The 21,178-nt window shown below is 37.1% G+C and overlaps 2 protein-coding genes and 1 long non-coding RNA gene across 4 annotated transcripts in view; 1 reads left to right on the top strand and 2 right to left on the bottom strand.

The window, feature by feature from the left end:
- Nucleotides 1–596: 596 nt before the first annotated feature.
- On the bottom strand, nt 597–13,117 carry LOC148374399 (endophilin-A2-like). Of its 2 annotated transcripts, XM_088335930.1 has the most exons (9): nt 12,712–13,117; nt 9,430–9,498; nt 9,124–9,340; nt 8,779–8,912; nt 7,275–7,433; nt 5,071–5,174; nt 4,159–4,292; nt 3,864–3,908; nt 597–2,967 (listed from the first exon to the last, which is right to left on the bottom strand). In XM_088335930.1, exons 1-9 carry the CDS (start codon nt 12,754–12,756, stop codon nt 2,777–2,779), a joined length of 1,098 nt encoding a protein of 365 aa, XP_088192056.1. In that variant the 5' UTR covers nt 12,757–13,117; the 3' UTR covers nt 597–2,776. The 2 variants fall into 2 exon arrangements, with proteins under 2 accessions (XP_088192056.1, XP_088192065.1); XM_088335939.1 differs by lacking the exon at nt 3,864–3,908 and having other exon boundaries at nt 12,712–13,113.
- The window catches only part of LOC148374398 (uncharacterized), a 17,746-nt gene continuing 9,092 nt past the window's right edge, over nt 12,525–21,178 (top strand). The window contains exon 1 of the long non-coding RNA XR_015850491.1: nt 12,525–13,003. This is a non-coding gene — a long non-coding RNA (uncharacterized LOC148374398). The remainder of the gene's footprint in view (nt 13,004–21,178) is intronic.
- The window catches only part of LOC148374396 (nuclear receptor ROR-beta-like), a 23,789-nt gene continuing 18,624 nt past the window's right edge, over nt 16,014–21,178 (bottom strand). Inside the window, exons 9-10 of the mRNA XM_088335906.1 lie at nt 20,074–20,183; nt 16,014–20,001 (exon numbers count right to left, since the gene is read on the bottom strand). Coding sequence (XP_088192032.1) covers nt 19,840–20,001; nt 20,074–20,183 — 272 coding nt within the window. The 3' untranslated portion in view covers nt 16,014–19,839. The remainder of the gene's footprint in view (nt 20,002–20,073; nt 20,184–21,178) is intronic.

Raw genomic sequence — 21,178 nt, 5'->3', positions numbered from 1 at the left:
CTGTCGGTCACCCCTCTTAAGGGATATGACCAGGATAGATAGATATCTTACAAACAAAACGCAGCACCAGTTTGTTACCACTAGGAAGCGCTAAATAATAAATGCTTTCCTTTTAATGAGGAAACAAATAACAAATTGAATAATTGAATAAAAACAAGACAATCAGTCAACTGGAGCCACGCTATAATAATGAATTAGCTGACAGAATTTGTTAGAATCATTCAAACATAATTCTCAAAAAGTGATAAAATGAGTAGCATTGCATAAAGCAAATACTACTAATATAAGCTAACATATGTCAGAATGTTTGCCAATTTAGAGGGGAACCTCTAAAATGCCTTGGTATATATATATATATACATATATATACATACATTGCAGTATGTAAGTTGCTGTAATCGCATGCATTTTTTTTTAACCTTTTTATTGTTTGCAGTTCTCAGAATGCAAAACCAAGTGGAACATCCAAAACTGAGATGTATTATTCTCGTTTCAGAATTGTGAAGCAGGCGACCACTCACTATGTTTCGCATTTACTAATCAAATGTATGCTACCCAAACTTCAGAATGAGGAACTGACAAAAAGCTGCAAATCGTGAAACAAGAACCAGAAAGCACTCAATTTTTATTTGAATAAGCAAAATATACAGCTCTCAACCCCGTATACATATAAAACATAAAAACAAAACAAAAATCAAACATCATAAAACGTAATCCACCTGTCCTCATGATAATCCAGGATAATCCCACTTTTAGCCTCCCAGTAAAAAATAAGGACACATGCAAAGACGTTACATTTTGACACAGGACATTAAGATAAAGATGATGATAACACTTCATTAGGGCCTTTCAGAAATTAGTGTTACAGTAAAAGTCAGTTGCAGCTTCTAAATAAAACACGGAAGCCTTTGTTCAAATACATTATTCATATCCAACATTCATTCAATCTGTACCCCTCTGCCACCAAATTGCTCCACCCACCCCTTTAATTTAGTGTAATGAGGCATACAAAACCACACCTGAACCACCCAGTTAAAAATCGAGGCGGATGGGGGGCGGGAATATTCATGCAAAATTAAGAAGCCTGTACTGATCCGAGAATAAAACAAGATCCCAAAGAAGCCCCGTGGGATTGGGATGGGGGCAGGGGAACCGGGCGGGGTCAGGCGGCAGGACAATTAGGGGGAGGGCATAATCCGCAGCTAAAAAGACCCATCTTTTCCACTGAAGCCTCAAACAGCGACGATGGAGTTGATACAAGGCAGAAGAGGAATTTGGCATTTTGAAGACTTGAGCAAACTTTGCAGTTCACAGTCTTTGTCTCATAGAAAGTCAACGCAGCCATGGTGTACCGCTTAGTTAAAAAAAAAATACCTCAATATACACACACACACACACACACACACACACACACACACACACACACACACAAAAAAAGAAAAGATGATTCATCAACCTGCACCGACTCACAGCTTGCTCGATGAAAATAAAGACTGGAAGCGACACTGCCAGCAGCATCAATCGAGCCGGATACTTTATCCTATTCTGACCCATGTTCATAAAATAGTAATTATGGATGAGATGGGTGAAAGAAATAAACAAAAGAGCACCAACCCCCTTCTTTTTTTTGTAAATGTGAAAGATGTTGCCCTTCCTCTTTTTGTAGAGTGGAACCTTTTAGGGATCCTTTCAGAAAAAGGTGAAACGAAAGAGAAGCAAAACTAAATTTTGGCTTGGATTAGTACAAAAAAAGCACGACTTGGGATTCATTAAATTATGTTAATCCGTATTACGTCAAATGTTTTTGCATTGCTCCAAATGTTTTGTTCCGAGGAGGGTTTCTATGCTAGCAACACAGTGATAGGCAAAAGGATTAAAATGCTAGACAAACTATATAGAACCGGCAGATCAGCACTGGAAAGTGTTTCTGAGTCCACACACACAGATGGAGCTAATATAACAACTTTTGACGTGTTTAAGGTGTTGCTCTGAGCTTCCAATACAACAGTGTTACAAATCTATACTGTTCAGTGTTAAAAAACAACAACACTTCTAGAGTTGATAAAATGGACTGTTATGGGTGCAGTATTTAATCAAAACACTAGCATTGATCCAACGAAGCTGATTTGGCTGTAACAACCTATTGTTAACGATATGTCCTGTTCAATTAAGTAATTTATCAAATTAACTAATGAGCTCAACGAAGCTCCCTTTTTGGCCATCGATATATTCCTTGGCTAATATAGACAGTGTGTAGTATAGCTCAAACCATAACGGTCACTAGATGGCAGTATTGGATCCTTAAGAAAAAAAGTCAGGCCTGCTTGATATGGCCAGTGGAGCAAATGTTAAGGGGATGCGATGTGATAAACAGTACAGTGGCGCGTAAATTCACGTAGTGAAAACACAAATAAAGTGTTAGCATTTATTAGTGTGGCATACATTACCTTAAAAATCTTCTTTCACATTAGTTAAGTTGGAGCAGTGGGGATAAAAAGCATGGTGCATTGTGGGTCCATCATATGTGCGCCAAAGATCACACCATCATTTAAAAATCTTTGATCCTTCATTAACTTCTAGGGTTGAGCTCTTTTAACCCAAAATGTGATGCCCATTTATGTGTATTGCCAGGTCTTAAGAGATTAAAGAAGAAAACAAGTTTGAAAATATACGTAATACATTCCGACCGAATCAGTCGATTAAAAAAAAAAAAGGTTCGTATTATGAGATGTTGCACTAGTGCTTCCACTGTCCATTTGATCCCTCTGGATCCCATTTAGTGTGGCAGTGGAACAATGATATCAACATAACTCGTGGGGAAATATCCCGTCTTGCCACGAAGCCTCCCCTCGAACCAGTTCTCATCAACGTAACTGACCAAGGTGATGGTGTCGCCCTCACGGAAGCCCAGCTCGTTTTCATTCTCGGGTTCGAAGTCGTAGAGCGCTCTACAGCACGGCTCGGTTGCTGAAATAAGACAGAAGAACACTGTGAGGTTTGGGAACACCTGGACAATCTTCGTTGATGCTCATTTGGTTAGTATAGTCTCAGATGACGTTTCATCGGAGGTTGTGAGTGAAATGTCTCCACCCCAGGAGTATGGCAGTCTGGAATAGAAGCCATCAAAGTCAGCATTTATAAGGCTTAAAAATGACACTGGTCGAAGCTTGACACCTGCATCAACATATTGTTGCTGTCCAGCACAAAAACTTTGTTTACTAGGTACAAATCTGGTCAATTTCACGATTGAAAATATACTGCTCTATAAATAACGTCAATTTTAGCAAGATGCCATGATTTTTCTGAGATACAGGGGTCTGCTTGACGGCAACAATATGAAAAACACCACTTTTACCTCCATCAAGAGCAGTTTCCAGCTTCTCAAAAACTATTTGCATAAAAGTATATGTTGAATTTAGATTTAGTAGTTGAAATTAGACCTTCATCTGGGGGATCAGAAAAAAACTTTTTACTCTGATATTGAAATATACCTCATCTATTTGCCAATTTTAGATTTAAAACAAACCATGAGTAAGAGCTGTTGGTTATTTTATGGAAACATTTTTCTCTTGGTGGAGGTTTTCTTCTGAAAACGTTAACCCCAAGAGGTGATTAAAAAAAACAGTTTATATAAGAAAAAAGGAAGAATCTGTAGGTCTTGGGAAAAAAATTAAGAACATTAGTTTTTTTTTTTGGAGCCCAACTGGTCAACATTTAAGAGGCCCCAATGTGTTGTGTTGTTTAGATTGAGTGCAGGGCCCCAACTGCACCCTCCACCTCAAACATCTTTTCTGCCTAGCACTGTTCAAAAGAGTAAGCACAGCTAAGAAACAAAGCATTTTTTGTCTTTGTGACCAACTCACTCGCTCTGTTTTTGATGGAACTCCTCGGGAAGGAAGGACCAGGCCCTTAATCATGTTGCAAAGGGGAACACAAATCAGTCGTTCAAAACAAATGTGCTGCATGCATGACCCACTTTTTCATGACAAAAACTTTGAACACAATTTCAACATAATTTGAACACGGAACATTTGCATGCATAAATTGCAAAATAATACATTTGTGTCCCTCGAGAAGGCTTGTCAGTGTGAGTGTTTTTCATATGCTGTAAAAACAAATCGATGCTGAACCACGAGATACTTTAATAGAAGCATTCACCTGGAGAATAAGCAGGAGGGCTTGTTGCTGTTGGTGTGTAACCTCCATTGGAGTGCTCATTATCTCCATAATCAAAGCTTTGTCTGGCTTTGGGTCTGTACACTGGCTTTGGCCGGGATACACTTTCCTCCACCCTGTGTCAAATGTAAAATTTAACATCGGTATAAAAAATGTTACACAATAAATAAACATTTCATAAAACACAGTATATATTCATGATTAAAAGTGAAACATATGAAAGTGGATAAACAATTATTTTTACAGAAATATCTTAGCGATAGTCTTTTTAGTTGATCATTTACGAGAATGACAACCTAAATGTTCAATATAAACTAGATTGAAGGTAGAGTTTGGCTATAATACTAAAAAGATAAGTTCTGTTTCATTAATTAATTCTAACAAATATGATTGAAAAAAATAAGAATTGTAAAAAAATAGAATAACACATTTTAATGGAAGGATAAGTCGCATAGCTAGTACAGCTAACAATAGCCGGTGACTAACTCACTTAAATACCACTATTAACTTGTTTGGAAAGCAGTAGGAGCATTAAGTAAATTAAATTCTTAATTACTAAAATGTTACCAATGGTTTGATGATTAAGGAATTATTTGCCAGGTTTGAATTTATGAGGATTTGATGTAAAGCTAATGTGTCCAAGTTGAAGGGACTGTGCGGTCATATCTAGGCGGAAAGGCAGTTGAATGTATCGAATACCATAGCGTTAGAGATCATTAATTGATCAATTATTACTATCCCTTTAAAAACATTGTGCTTAGCGAGTTGGAAAGAAATCCAGGCACATTCATCCCTGCTTGCTGGATGAAATATTATAGTCACTACTTTTACTTGGCTTGTAAAAAAAGGTCCCGGTATATCAGGCAGCAGTAATCATTACTGAGCCCAGCTAACCTGCTTTTCATGTCAGCAGAAAGTTCTTCCAGTATTGTTGTGGCGTTTCGATGGTACTCAAGCATGGATTCAACCAAAGCTGCCAGCTGGCTCACCTGCTCCACCTACAAAAAATAAAACAAAGGCAATATGTTTTAACAATGGTCCCCAGATGTTAACTAACGGTCATATTTTCAAAATTAAATCTGGACACTGTGATAATAAAAATTCTCGATATTTATTTCTGTCCTAGTACCAGTTGATCCACAGATTAGTTCACGGCTTGTTCTCATTTGTTAATGGACCCAAACTAAAGCTCAACTATCTCATTAAAGAAAAGGTTTCACCGGATCACTATGCTGATCTAGCTAAGACAGGAACCAACAATTACATACTGTGTTCTTAGTTCAGTTTGCGTCATTATGTAAAAACACCAGACTGTGTCAAATAAGAGTGCAGGAGTGACAAAGAATAGAAATAAATGCTATCAAATACAATAATCGCTGTGGCTTAGATAGGTTTTTCACTGCTGGGCAGGCTTTTCTCATTTGTCTCTCGCAATCACCAGAGGCATTGCTTCTAGCGTTAGAAGTACAGACACTCCCCTACTTACGAAAAACTGTAGATACGAACATTTTTTTCGGGATGTCGAAAAACACTTGGACATTGCTGTAAGTTAGATTTTGTATTGTTTGCACACTTTTCCAAGTACAGGACATTACTGTAGTGCTTCTTTCTGCCGTTACCGGCGTGTGCCGCTGTGAGAGGTCACCCAGCATCCACACCGAAGAAGAAATCCAGCTTCTACTTCCTAGTTCATGTGTAAACATTCTATACTGTAACTCCAGCGCGCTAAGAACTTTGACATTTTTGATGTTTAATATCTCGGGCATCCGTTCAATATGGTTGGTGTAAAGTGTAAGGAAGAGGCAAGCAGTTTCTTTTGAAACGAAAGTGGAATAAGAAAGCTTGATGCGTTTGAGAAAATGGTCAAACACTTTTTTTCGGCCACTTTTTACCACGAGGAGGAAGTCACCTAACTTTTGAAGCTCATCTTCAAAAAGTAAGTTAAACATATCTTTATTTATCGTCATAGAGCATATTATTTCATGAAATTATTATTCTTTTAGTACATAACAATACAGGTTACTTATATAAGCCTTAAACATACTTATATAAACCTTAAACATACGTTCCATACAAAATATAGCATTGAAGCAACATACGAACAAAATCAACTTACAAACGTTAATCTGAAAACTACATTGTTCGTAAATAGGGAAGCGTCTGTACTGTAATTACATACAAAACTTCTGTTGTTTTCCATGAATGTAAAAGTAAAACGCAGATACAAATTGAAAAAAAAACGAGTCAATTATGATCACACAGTTCAGGATTGCAAGTAATCTTTCCGTGTGTCTGTGCCAAGTCAATGACAGACGGTAACTCTCATTGATTTTTATTTAAATCTGGAAATTTAGGAATCAACATTGAAATGAAACAACTCTCTAGGGCAATATTTCTCAACATTTCTTTATTAATGTATCCACAGCGGAATATTCTTTTCAACTGAGTACCACCAATAAGTGCTTCAAAAATTGTTTGGCGATTTGCAGATGTTTGCTCAAATTAAAAGATGGAAAAAAAACTAGAATGACAAGTTCCCAGTGAAACAAGAAAAATTGGATCAAGCTCGTCTGACATCGTGGATAATTTGAAATCAATTATACTTATTGTAGTCCTTATTTTCTGGGGGGGGGTGTAATAAGTAAAATGGGCAAAACTGTGTCACATAAGCTCATTGGAAGTATTATTTGACAATGGGGTATCTATTTTATTGCAATGGGGGTAAATGGCACTCAAATGATCGCATTTTTCTTTGAAAGTACTTTTTCAAATCTTTTAATAACTCCCAAGTACCCCTTGGAATGCCTTCAAGTACCCGTATGAATACTATTACCCTCATTTGAGGACCACCTCTGTAAGAAGAGAGAAAAAAACGTTTTGACGGGGTATAAGGTCTGTCTTATATCAAAAGTGTGTATTTACATTTGCAAGTAGCACAGCGGCTATCTTCTATCTCCAACCCTCTTGTGGATATTCCACAATTAAAACATCAAATATTTAAAAAGCACACCTGATTCTAGCCAGTTGATAGATTGTGATGAATAAGAGTATTTTACAGTATTTCTTTAGAACAACTTATATGGCGTCATGCCACTCACGTCAATCTCCAGCAGATTGTACATGGAACTCTCAGCCGACGTTTTAGATTCATGGAACTTCTCCAAAGCCACTCTGATCTCCTCTTCAGGAATTTTACCCTGACGTTTCTTTTTGTAGTCGTAGTCCAGACGGCGGCCTTCCAGCTTCTTCATGTGGTGCTGATTTGGTGAAAGAAAATTAACACACAGTAATATCTTGATGTCTAAAACGAAAACAACTACATATTTTAGCGCTGGGATTTGTGTGCAGCTTTCCATGTTTTCCAGTTTAGTCACAGCTCAGGATAATTAAAAAGAAATTATGTTTCCAGGGTTAGAGGTAGGATCTTAAGTCCGAACCCTAAACCGTTTTCCTCGAAATGTTCCTATCTATTTTGTTTCAAATTCTGTGCTTCTTAAAGCAAATTGTTTATGTGTGTTTTGATGGGGAAAAAAATGAAGATTGTTATTCTTTATTTATTATGTAGTTTGTGTGCTTGCTCTTTGATTATTTACTTAGATTTTCAGACTATGGAAATAATAATTTCATGTATCTTTTTTCATTTATTTGAATGCACAAAATACCAGGAGCTGGTGGAGGATTGCAGGGGCTGGAAAATTTTCTTTGAGCCAATAGAGGTCGGCTTCAGAGGTTTTTCTTGACGGTCATACTGCAAAGTCCTAGGACGGTTGGGTGTGACAGGGGCAGCCAAGAAGAAAGCCATAAAATCCGCTAGTGAAGCTGCAGAAAAAGTCACAAAGTGGCAATGGCTCAAAAGGGCAGATCCATGGGCTGCTACTGGGACGCAAGTTGAGGCGTGATCCACTTCGGCTGGGTCACCTAGGGGAGAGTGTCTGATGTTGCGAGACCCGAAACACTCAGTGAACACAGGATACATCAATGATGATGCGTCCCAGTTGCATCCGGGAGATGTTTCTTTCAAGAGCTGCACAAATCTATTTAAAGCCTAGTGGTCTGCAGTATGTCTCCGCGTAATCAGGCAAATGCGCATCAAGATCTCTCTTTCGCTACAATTGTCTCGCCTGTTGTTCTGCGTGCCAGCGTTATGTCGTTGTCGAAATGCATTTATCATTTTTATTAAACTATGTATATAATTTTACCCTAATGAAATTTGTGTTCGTTTCTGCCCAAAATACAATGGGATGAAGTGATTACTAAAAAAAGTTGCAGGCCATGGAATTTTCATAAAGAAAAGTGTTGAAACTTAAACATCCTGAGTAAGTAAAATATGAAATTTGGGTTTTTTCGGGCTGGGCTGGCAAAATTAAGTGAATTGGTCTGGCGGGCAGCCCGACAAAAATATTAAACCTCGGGTTTGCTTCTGGCCCGGTCCTGTCACTGAAGTTCATTAGTCGGGTCTGGTTGATTTTGATTTTTAGGCCCCATCTTACCTCTAGCCGGGGTTACCACAGTAAGTGTCGCCACGACGACCCAGGCGGTTAGAAGATATGAGAACAGTGACACCCCAAATAATTTCTTGTTTGTAGACTAAATTAATTGTACCTGAATATCTTTGATGTCCTTCTCAACCACTCCTTGAAGCGGGTCAATGAAATTCTGTTTAACGTCAATGTCCAGACTGTCCTTGATGGCAGACAATTTATTCATGGATTCTCCCACGGCGATGAGAGCGCTGCCTGGAGGACAAATGTAACATGTGAAGCTTGTAGAGTACTAGTTAGCATTGCACAAAACATTGTCAATTCATAAATTCATTAAAAAGTACTCTGGAAGACATCAATAAGGTTTTTGTCCTAGTAGCTTTATTTTAAAATTAACTGGGAGTATTAATTTCAGATTTGATTCCTATTGCAATTGAAATGACTTTTTTTTAATTTATTTTTTTACCAAAGTTGGCTTGATGGCCCATTTCCCCTCCGTATTTGATCATGCACTCTCCTAGCAGGCCTTCACACTGTGGGTAGCCAGGACTGTTGATCTGCCCGCGGAATTTAGACACAGTGTTTAGCATAGTCAGCTTCGCGCGGTAGGCGGGGTTAGGCTGGAGGAACTCAGTTGTTTTGTTGATGACGTCAACCACTGCTTTGCTGGTAATATCTGCTCTCTGGGAGAGAAAAGGTCAGACACAGTTAAGCAAGCACGTGTGCACAAATATACTCTAGGTTCTTGGTTATCTTGAAATACATGTGATACCCTTTCAAGCTCCTTGAAGTCTTCATCCAGTTTGGTTCCCTCCGCACCGCCTACCTTCTCACTCACCATCTGAGAACGCAGAATAAATTGACTGTATGCATAATTAACAGCATCAATATACTTTTATTTTTAAGAGTTCAAGAACCAAATATCGCAAGGAAATCAAAGACTAAATTCCAGAATAACAATCCACAGAAATTAAGATGGGCTTACATTTTTAACTAAATGTTTTATATGACGTTTTGATCACATTTTATTGGTTAAGTGTTTTAAAATCCAATATTTTGCAACATCAAGGAGCAAGTAACTGTCACGAAAAATAAAATGAAAGTACATTACGGTATTTTCCGCACTATAAGGCGCACCTAAAAGTCTTTTTTTTTTTTTTCAAAAGCTGACCATGCGCCTTATAATACAGTGCGCCTTATATATGGCTCAATATTAAATTGCAAGGTCTCACAACTTACGCAACAGCCGCCGACTCGATTTTCCCCCGAACGTGGAGTAGTCCGCGGTGTATACTGGGATTTATATACCGGCGTTTCATTGGCTAACCAATGTGTCAATCATCATTTGAATCGATCGCTATTGGCTGAAGTTATTCGGAGCCTCGGATAGGCTAGAGGGCCAAAACAAACCCTGCAATTGGCCGAAAAAGATGACTGAATAGCAAGCTTGCTAAAGTACGCCATAAAGAAACATGTTTCATTAGTCTGTATTTGTAAATATTTTACTCTCCTATAAAACTATTTTTTGGGGGGGGCGCCCTATAACCCAGTGCGCCCTATAGTGCGGAAAATACGGTACTCTTTTTTTTTAAATTAACTTAACTGACAATAGTCCCATTAGTATAGGGAATTTGAAGACTTAGATTAAAGACAATTAAAGGGACATTGTGTATAAATTGACCACTAGATGTTGCTGTATTATTTAGAGCAGCCGAAAACAGATGCCTAAAAGCACAATAATAATAATACAAACTACGGAAATTCAAAGTGACCAAACTCGACCCTTTTCCTTTCTTTTTTTTTTTTGCATGGCTGACCCCCTATTGGTGTGTGAGTGTGTGAATGGGTAAGTGTGAAGCACATTGTAAAGCGCTTTGGGAGGTCTTCATTGACATGAAAAGCCCTATATAAATGCAGACCATCTACCATTCTATGCCCAGGATTTCGTGAGGTCTTTCGGGTACTGGTAGTAGCAGCATGGCATATAATTATGTTAACTATACCTAGGTGAGGCTTATATGGTGTAAATTTAATTCGATTTTTTGACCTACGAGTATTTTTAAAAATGCATATTTATATAATAGTTACTTATTTATTTTGGTTTGTTATTAAAATCAGTATTGTTTATTTTTCATCATAAATGATGGTTGGAGGCACCCAAAAATACCCACTGTCCTTTTTAAGGTTTTGCAGCAAAATCTTCGAGGTTTAGGAATTTACATGAGTTATTCAAACTGTTACAAATCTCTAATGTTTAAGGCCTTCTGTTGGGCTCAATATTTGATTGAAAAATGTCGTTTGAATTTATTATAAAATGAGAAAAGGGTTTTCTCTTATAGGATTGCAGCTGTACCCATGTATTTCATAAAAGAGACACTCAACTTATTTTTGCTTCGCCAACATAAGAATAATTTGTAACATTTTAGCATGGTAAAGCAAAGACACCATGCAGATTGTATCGGTGCATTTTGGGAGCAGCTGGCTTAATCTTGCATTACAGCCATAAATGGTTGTTCTTTGTTCACCTGATTGAAACGTAACTTTTGATTGCCCGTAACCTCTGTGTCATTGTACCCAAATTAGAAAACCGGTAAAACTCGCAATTTAAACACTCATAAGAACAAGTTGTAGAAAATGTGATTGTTTCGTTATTAATCATACAGCTTAGTCGGCCTTTATTGTGGAGTTGACATGCTTCTGACGAAATAAGTCCCTATTGGCCTGTGAAACTGGTATAGGCAAGGATATTGACATAACTAAGATTCCAGTTTTATTATACAGTATGACACTCCCACAAAGTGGATGCTTTTCGCCAGTCATCTGTTAGGCCTTTCAAGAGTTACTTGCAAAACAAGCATCTTCAAAGCATACCGGTTCAGCCAGTTATGTTGAGTTGTGTTGTGGGTGCACTTCACATTTGTAATGGGGAAACAGAAACCCAGCTCTGTCATGTAAAGGCAATTGACTAGCTGTTCAACTTGGTTAAATACCTGATCAAGTGGTTTTAATCAGTTATGAGTTTGGTTTCCATCGTAAAATGATTTTCAAAGCAGTTCTAATTTTTCAAATGTTGCTCCTCTCCAAATGCCAAAGACCAATTATCTTTGGGCCACTTTAGGGAAATGTTGGCCAGATGGTAAAGTATTTTTCCAAATCTCCCTAGCATGTGTTCCTGGATTAAGGCTTTTCTTCTGACCCCCACACCATTTATCTATTAAAATTTCGTTTTAAGACAACACATACAACTAAATATCGTCCTGGATTTGGCAACAGCCACACAAAATAAACTTCACATTAAAATATATATTGTAATGCAGTACAGTTTTATTGTACTGTATATTGTGTTTCTTTGGTTATTATATGTTATGGGAGTCAATAGTAATACTAGTAAGAGTTTGCAATGCAATTTCGTTGTTTTCTAATTTTCCTAATTGGGGGCATGGTGCTGTTTTCTTGTGATTTTTAACATGTCTGCCCTGCAAGGAAAAATGGAACAGAGAAAGGGACCTAAAATCTTTGGCTTCACCCTACTCCCGTTAGACACACGTTTATAAATTGTATAATTGCATCGCAGAGTTGTTCTTGTCAGATAGCTTATAGTTTCTTCTTGTTAATAAATTATTGATCTTGTTTGTATGTGCTGTGACTAAATAAATGGCCACAAACTGTGTTTACAATATTCTTCCCGGTAAAAGTTGAAACAACGCCACTAAACTCAAGTTTGTTAAATTTGCTGTACGAGTAATTAAGTTTTCAGAAACAGTTTAAAGATGACTTAACATTTAAGAAAGTTTGGAAATGCGGTTGGATAATGCATTGCACTCAAGCGCCGAGAAGTTATTCACACTCACAATACGCTATAGAAAACAACCTCTTATTGGGTTAGTTAAAAGTGTATTCCGTCTGTGGAGACAATTTTAAAGACGTTTGCTGGGACATTTTGACGTTACTTGATGAAGCAGCTAGCTTGGGGCTAACGCAGATATGACTTTAAAGACTGGCAACAAGTTAGCAGTCGGCTGATTAAAGTGTGAGGAAATCATCGCCTTCCTACCTGGCTGGCTTTGTAAAATTGCTTCTTGATTCCAGCGACGGACATGGTGTCAGTCTTCTCCAACAGGGAGAAATATTCAACGAGTGACAAATGGAAAAGTTGTGGTTGAGCGCTCTAGCAAATACTAGCGAGCAGTCGAGTACCACGTCTTCAAATTTAGGACGGCAGATGTGGAACGTAAAAAAAAATGTCCTGTGGCTTCAGTTCCTTGACTACCGCAGCTTCCTGGCTCCGGCTTGTTGTGGGAGGCTCCGGGAACGTCGAAGTGGGTCAACTACTGAGGCGCCTCCAGGTTCGTCTTTCCACCATCTAAGCGTGCTTTAATGGCTTACTTTATTAAATTTCCACCCAACTCCAAGAACCGTGTACTCGCGTTTTCGCCGAGTCCTGGTATTAATTTCTTTAAATAGCTTCTCAACAGTGACGTAGAGTCAGGGGGGCAGGTGAGGCTCAACCTCACCTGTAATCAAGGAAATACATGCCCTTACAAACTCTCGTATTTTCCCTTACAAAAATAGAAAATAATCTTACACCATATTTTTTTTCAAACGTGTTTATTAATGTAGTTTAACATGTTATATTGTACCTGTGTTTTGTTATATCATATATATTGTTGATTAACATTTTGTTGTGAGATACTGAGTTGCACGACATGAATGAGGTTTATTATTAAAAAAGTTCAAAAATGAAGTAGCCTGGACGTTCACTGTAGAAGGAAAAAATACATGCAAATATAATTAAGTAGAATAATACATTTTCTTATTCAAATTATTAATTCATTTTCTGCATTAAATTATTGTTGGCAATATACTGATTAAAGGGATAGCCACCAACCTGTCTTTTTTCATTTTCTCCTTTTATACTTCCTTTTTTTCTAAACTTCTTTATACAACATAATAATTCATAATATACAGTAATGCATAAAAGCAAGTGAGCCGTTTGAGAGCCGTCTCTCTTTAATGAGTTGAGCCGAAAATGCCGGTTCTGTAAAAAGAGACGGACTTCCTTTCACTACGCAACTACCACATGAAATCCGATGATTTAACACCACATGTATTTCTAATTTACTCAATCAACCCCGCCTGTTGTTTTCAGATCAGAATGACTTACGGCTTTTTAATTCAGGTTTGACCATCGCGACTTGATGATTGTATCCAAAAAAAGTTCAAAACTATGTTATAATGTTGGCCTACTGCTCTGCTTTCGCTTTGTTCACGTGTGATCGGAATGATGCATGATGGGAAATCCCCAGGCGGCAGACGCATGCGCACAGTCGTATCAAACCGCTTGCTTCGTTTGCAACGAGATAGAGGCTAGATAGAACTCGTTTCACTTGATTGATTTGCTGTTTCGTGATAGTCGGTGTATATCGGATGGTACCCGTAATTGACAAATTTCCGTACAGATTTTCTTGTACGTCGTACACGTCTCAAAATGCATAATAAACTTACTTTGTACGGCAAAAACATACAGGTTGACAGGTATGATTTGAAATAGAAAGTTAAGGTGTAATATTTCATTGTTGGATGTTGCTTTGTTGTTTAGTGCACTGAAAATGAGTGCTATAAAGCAATGGTCATCAACCTTTTCTGTACCAATGACCGGTTTAATGTCTGACAATATTCTCGTGGCCAGGTGTTCTGAAATTCCTTCCTACCCAATGAGACGTCCTACCAATTTCCAGTGCGGATGCGCACATCCAGCGCTGATAGCTATATCCTGGAAAATGTGCACATTTTTGTCCTACCTATCACATGTGGCTTTAAAAGCGATGATGTATTTAGTTGCAAGCGAGGAGTTCTTAAAGGTGTTGTCCGTAACTTTAAAATATTCTACTTGTTAATGCCATCTTCTGGCTGAAATCATCATTGCAGCTTCTGTCAAGCGGCTTGTGTGGCGCATTGCACGTATGCGTCACTCTTAGAAGCGCTTGAATAAACTCTTCTTGTTTCATCTCTTGGGGGTTTGACCCTTTGTACGTGACGTCACGTTGCTTTCTCTGGCAGATTGAGACCCATGACGGACAGGAGGAAGCACTTGAGCACACGTTGAGTTAGGCAGTTGAGTTGAAACAAATACAGATAACCACAACAGAAAAATATAACCCAAAACATTTTACCATTTTGAAATTCCTCTACGTTGGTCATCCCTGAGTGACCAAAAAAATCATACAGGTCAATGTATTTTGTCCCGATTTTTTTTCTTTTGGAGAGTTCATCAAATATGTGTAAAGATATTTACAGTATAAAGTCACTGCAGATGTTGAAAACTCTTTTACTCGTCCCATCATTGTGCAGAGGCATGTGTGAAGATCCTTGTTTTAGTTCCATTAGTTACATCAAAGACTCTTACAAGGACTTGTCACACTTCTTGCCATTTTGATGATTTGATCTACCTGTTGTCGTTACATCTTCTCCAAATACTTTCGGGTTTTGCAAAATGTAGGTGGACTAGTGTTTTTGGCGCCTGATTTGGGACAATGTATAAATTCAGTTCCTGTAATCATGGAAACGAACCAATGTTCTCGCGAATGAAATGTTTTGTAGACAATGAACAAAGAAAATGAAATTTAACTAAATCCAATGATTAGCAATTAAGAAAATAAATATCACCTTCAAGAATGAACAGTGCATGTATAGAGCTCAAATTTCTTTTTATCATTGCTGTTCAGTCACTTTAGTATGATCAGGCTGAAGCCTCCCTATTTGGACTACATTATTACAGCTTAAACAAGTACACGCTAGTTGTGGGTAATAGGTCATAAAATATTTATCACAATAAAAAAAAGATAATGTGCTCATCCCTTTTGCTTACAAGATAAAAATAACTTAAGATATGTCTCACAAGATTGAGTCTACAAATGAGAACACTGCAAGAAAATCAAGCTAGCTCTACAGTATAGCTAATTGTTACATGACAATTTTTCAAATGCTGCTGTCATCCATTAAAATTATAAGAAATACAGGTGAACATAAAACATTTTACTTGGTTATGTGCAACAGACTGGGGTTCATTTCCAGATAATCAAAGATTGTAGACAGCGATTAAGAACTTTTATGAATTACTATTACACGTTACTCACCGTTATTTTCTATTTTGGTCACTTCTTTTTTTTCTCATTTTCTCCTCTCTCATGTCACTTTTTAATATTTGTTTACAGACAAATGGTCTGAGTGACGTGAATCATGAAAGATTTTGCCTGTTTTCAAAAGATAGAACATATTTTATCATTCTTCTTGGCACACTTGATTATCTCCCAAAGTAATTCTGATGTAATAAACATTGACTACATGACAGACATATCAAACAAAGAAACTTTTTATTACATTCTTAAAACCACATTTAATGTATTCCGATGGACAACAATATAAATTGAGCTGTGAGACTCTGTCTTGAACTGGTAATATATATCTTGCGCATCATTTAATACGAGGAAAGAAAATGGAGAAAATATACTTTTTTTTAATGTAATCATTTGTTTAATAAAAATATTACTGACTTTAAAAGGAAATGAACCGAATCCATTTTAACTAAGTGCTAATACGTTCAATTTCTACCCGGATGATGATTAATATTTTGTGTGGGAAATATAATGAAAGCAGCAAAATCCTTTTATTCGATCTTCGTCAGGGGCCATATTGCCACTTTTTGTCAATGTATAATGCTATCACAGCTTTTCAATCTAACAACCAATCAAAGCTCGGTTTAAAAAAAGATGAAGCATTGATTGGGCATCACCGGCAACTGGAACAATTTTGATGTCATTTTCAGTCCACGGAAAGGGTGAAAATTGGTGCCCTTTAAGCAGGATTAAAAAGGGGGGGGATTTTGCTGCTCAACTCATTTTCAGAAATTGCAATCCTAAATAAGAGTACAATGTCTAGACCAGGGTTCTCCAACTCTTTTCAAGCTGAGGGCTACATTTTATTACTAATTACTAAGGTTGAGTTGATCGATTGATAGACATTATTTGTACTGGGCAAATACTTGGATTGAATTGATACTATAGTTTTAATATTGATACTGTCTTCCAATTTTAATTATCACTAAAATAATGTTGTACATCTGTCGAAAGATTATGCATACATTATAACTTTCAAATTTGACAATGTGTGGTTTCACATTATTTGTACCACTGATTTTATTTTCAAAATATTGTGCAATGAAAGGTACCGTATTTTCTGGACTATATGGAGCACCTGATTTTAAGAGACACCTTTAAAAATACCCACTTGTAAAATATAAATTTTCATTTATAAAGCGCATGAAACTAAAAGGCACATGAGATTAAAACAGAAGAACACATTTTATAGAACATAAATATTAGGGAATCTTGTTTCACAACTCAAAATAGTTGATGAAGTCATAAATGCTTAAAAATTTTTGATGTATTTAGCGTATTTCTCGATCTATAAAGGGGCACAAGATTATAACGTGCACTTTCAAATCCCTGGTCAATCTGGTGTTTTTGAGTTTGCCGCTTTTTCCAAAATTTCTGTTGTCTTGTTGACATTGTTGTACAATAACTGTATTTTTGTCTGATTTCTGCTTTTCTTGTTTGACACTTTTGACTTTTTATCTGAGATGGTATAGATTTTTTATATTGTTAAAGGTTTTTTTGCGTCATATTGTTTACAATATTTGCACTTGAGGTCATTTTTAAGTATTGTGACATGGAAGGTACAGTATATTTACCTCATGTTGAGCCTGTAATATTTGTATTTACGTTACATTGATGCTTTTTTGTTTGACTCTAGGTCTCTAAACAGTCGTAATACAAATATTTTTTTAATTTATACTCTTAAAGTTTGCATTGTAGTTGTTTAACTTAACAAAAACACTTTTATCATAAGTATCAAGTAACTCAAGGTGTGGGAGTTCAATTTCCAAGTATCAGTATCAGATTGGAATAGATTCTGTATTTACTTGGATCGGATTGATACCAAAACAACATTATTGTCCACCCCTACTACGGTAATTAGCGCAAAAGGGCACCCAATTTGATATGTATTTCTAAAATAAAAAATAATCATGTTATCAATATGATGTTTCCAGATTGGTGATTGAAATACTCAGTCAACTACTAAAAAATTAATTTAACTAGAAAATCAAAATGATTGGTGAATAATTTTCAGAACAGATCGACGGGCACATAAATGATCTTTCAGGGTTACCTGCTGGAGATCTCTGGTCTAGACAAATGGGGCTGCATTGACGTATTATTCAAAATAAAATCTGAGGGTTACATTCCTTTTAATGGGCAACATTGGACACAAGTAAATCAAATGATGAAAAACAACTACCGAAGTGCAGGTCACGGCAAAATAAAAATATAAACCCCAAAAATTGCATTTGTTTTAAAACGGATTTGTTGGTTCACTTATGTAAATGCTCCTTAATCTAATGTTACAATTAAAGGACACACAGGAAAGGGCAGGGCAGACTATGTGCAAAATTCACAAAAATAGAACTTACGTCCACAGTGATTATGATTGTGGGGTGCAAAGGTGTGAGGGCCATAAGACTGGTCATTTAAAAAGGACAAGAGATCACAGCTAGCTCCCTGAGTGGCAGGGTGCTAGCCCAAAAACTTCATAGCACCCCAAGTATGACATGTCCAGCTAAATGCTAAAACAACCTCCTCAAGCTTTTGTTCAAGTAAAACGTTGATGGACTTTGAGTGATAGAAAATCAAATACATCACCAAAAACGTCTTACTGGCCTTTCTCAGGGGGGAAGCTGATAGCTCTGTCATGCAATAGACAAATGTCCAGTGAGGAAAAAAAAGGGGATTTTAAGTGCTTTTTACTCAAACTAGTCCTGGGCTTGGAACCAAAAGAGGTTTAGAAGAACAATTGTACAAATGACACAGTTGATCCAACCAGCAAAGAAGGATTATGATACAAAGTATGGACCACCAATAAGGACCTTAACAAGTGCGACTACATGAGTGATCAAATTATACTCCACATGACTGCTGGTTAAAATTCTTGTGGGGGCGGGGGTAGACACTATGTATCCCGTCTTATAAAGTTTATAAAGTTTTCCTTCCTTCATCTTTTCCATATAGGTCTTTTGTTGTCCTCCTCTCTCCAGGGAAGGGAGAGCCATTGGTATTAGAGCTCAGTGTAAATGTCAAACAAAGAAAATTTGTCTCCTCCATTGTTCGGACATGTTGCCCCTGATTGCATCGACAGCACGTGTCCGTTTGCCCCTTTTGTGGGTCCTGTCATGAGGAAAGTGGGGGTTGCCATGGAAACCTGAGAGTACTATATAGAGAGGAAAATTGTCCAGAGTCAAAATATCAGCTTCCTTGTGCACATCTCACTTTTCTCCCCTTTCGTTCTGAACTAATCTCACATGCTCCGCAGTCTCACATAGTCATGTATTTACATTCTTTATTTAAAATATTTGTATATAAATGTGTACATAAATTAAAAAGAATTTCAATCCGGCCCTGTCTCCAAGTGGCGTTTGCAAGGAAAGGGATGTGCGGGACTGAGGTTTCTCAAGAGCCTACTCAAGGCAGCACCGACATGGACGAAATCTTGTTAGAAGCGGCTCGAGGATACAATGTGATTTTTTTTTCTTTTTTGAAGATAACAATTTGTGATCTTGGTCCCTAAGTTAGTATATGAATTGGTTAGTTTTTGCACACATACCATATAAGACCAATATTGACTGACTTCTTATTTCTACGAGCATCTATCAAACTTTCTAGTGTGACAAGGTTGTACATTCACTGTTTAGTCCTGCTTGTGCACCGGCGCTTGTCGATGAGGTACATTCATTACTGGTTGGCCGACCCGCAGCAGATGGCGCATTTATACAAGTTACCAAACTTGCATTGCCTCGTGTATCTGCTTGTTGGTGCTGCTGCAATACGCAGAGGAGCATGAGTGGGTCGTGTGTGGTCCATAGTGTAAGGTGCCTTGCCTGCCAGGAAAGTGGATGGCTACTTTGGAAATCGCGGGAGCTGGAGTATTTTATGTTGTAGATTGTCTTATAATTGCTGGTTGTCGATTGTCCACATATTTATCCGACTGTTTCTCCTTTTCCCTTCTTCTAAATACAATTTCGCCACCTTTCCGTCAGTCTGTCGACTTTTTTTTCAGTCAGCACGTCTGTCTAGCTGTTGGTGGAGTCGGGCAGGGACATGTCAGTTCCAAACACCTCCCGGTACAGTGGGGGGAAACTGTATGCTGTCTCCGGATGGACCAAACGGAAAAACTCCAGTTTGTCGATGTGGAGGTTGCAAATGGATTTCATGATTGGTAGTTTGGACAGCATCTGTTGAAAGTTGAAGCGATTTTTAAGCCTTTTCTCTTTTTTTTTTTTGCTTACTGAGCAGTTGAGTCCTACCTTGTCCAGCTTCTCTTCAGAAGTCCTCTTGAATAGACTATGCTGCAGTGCCAGGTAGACTTTCTCCTGAAGCTTCTGAACCTTTTGGCCATCCATCAGCCAGGGTCGGTCTGGTAAAATCAGAATAAAGGCACATTAGATCAGTAGTTCTCAACTGGTCATACTTCAAGACCCACCATCCCATTCTAATTACAAGCTGCAACCCAAATAGAGAAAAACAATTCAACTTAAAATTTATTGAAAGAAAGTATTGTGCAGTTTAAACGAGAGATAGTCGAACATATTCACATTAATAAAGACCACCAAAACTAAAACGATTTTAAGTACCGGTAATAAAATTTATTCCTTTTGAGCATAATTTGCTGCCCTTTTTATAAGATCCAATGTGTTTCACTCCAGTGGCTTTCGCTTCAAAATAATAAAATCCATATCTCATATATATTCTCAGCTGTATCTGCGTCTGTCCATGCAAATTTGAGAAATAGAGAACAAAATAAGAAAAGAAAGCAAAAAAAGAAAACATCGGGAAATAAATAAAAAAAGAGAAACAGAAACAAACAAGGAAAATGAAAAGTGAGAAAATAAGTAAAATGCTATTGGAAAAAAAAAAGAGAAAAAAAGACAGGTCATCAGTATATTACCAATGATAATGTAATATTATGCAAGAAATGAATAATTTTTTTAATCGGTTATTTTATTAAATTATGATTGCATTTAGTTTTTCACAATTCAGTGAACATTTAACTTATTTTAACTTAGTTTTTACACTAACTACTTTAAAATAAAGCCACTAGAATCCCAGTGTGACACAACAAAATGTAAATTAAAAATATTGACTTCAGTTCACCAACGAATAAACCACGGAATGCAAGAATAAACTATATAATTTTTTTAAAAAGCAAATCGTGAAACACATCCCTGAACAACTCTGAAAACATAAATTAAAATATTTACAAATAAAAAAGATAACCTACCACATTATTTAACCTTTTAAATACCCAACAAACATAAAGTCAACAACACAAAATCCATGGGGAAAATATAAGCATATTGACCAATCACAAGAGGAAAAAAAATCACCTGGAATGGAGGCTGTTTTAAATAA

The sequence above is a fragment of the Urocampus carinirostris genome, chromosome 1 (assembly GCF_059441175.1).
Source record: "Urocampus carinirostris isolate Australia breed hairy pipefish chromosome 1, RoL_Ucar_1.0, whole genome shotgun sequence".
NCBI lineage: Eukaryota > Metazoa > Chordata > Actinopteri > Syngnathiformes > Syngnathidae > Urocampus > Urocampus carinirostris.
This window is presented reverse-complemented; position numbering and strand designations above follow the sequence as displayed.

What these genes read in the sequence shown, in the direction of transcription:
- LOC148374399 (XM_088335930.1), bottom strand. Translation starts at nt 12,756, where the DNA reads ATGTCCGTCGCTGGAATCAAGAAGCAATTTTACAAAGCCAGCCAG. An exon ending in ACAATCTGCTGGAGATTGAC is followed by an intron (nt 5,175 to 7,274) that starts GTGAGTGGCATG and finishes TATTTTTTGTAG; the next exon opens with GTGGAGCAGGTGAGCCAGCT. An exon ending in TCTGCTGACATGAAAAGCAG is followed by an intron (nt 4,293 to 5,070) that starts GTTAGCTGGGCT and finishes CATTTGACACAG; the next exon opens with GGTGGAGGAAAGTGTATCCC.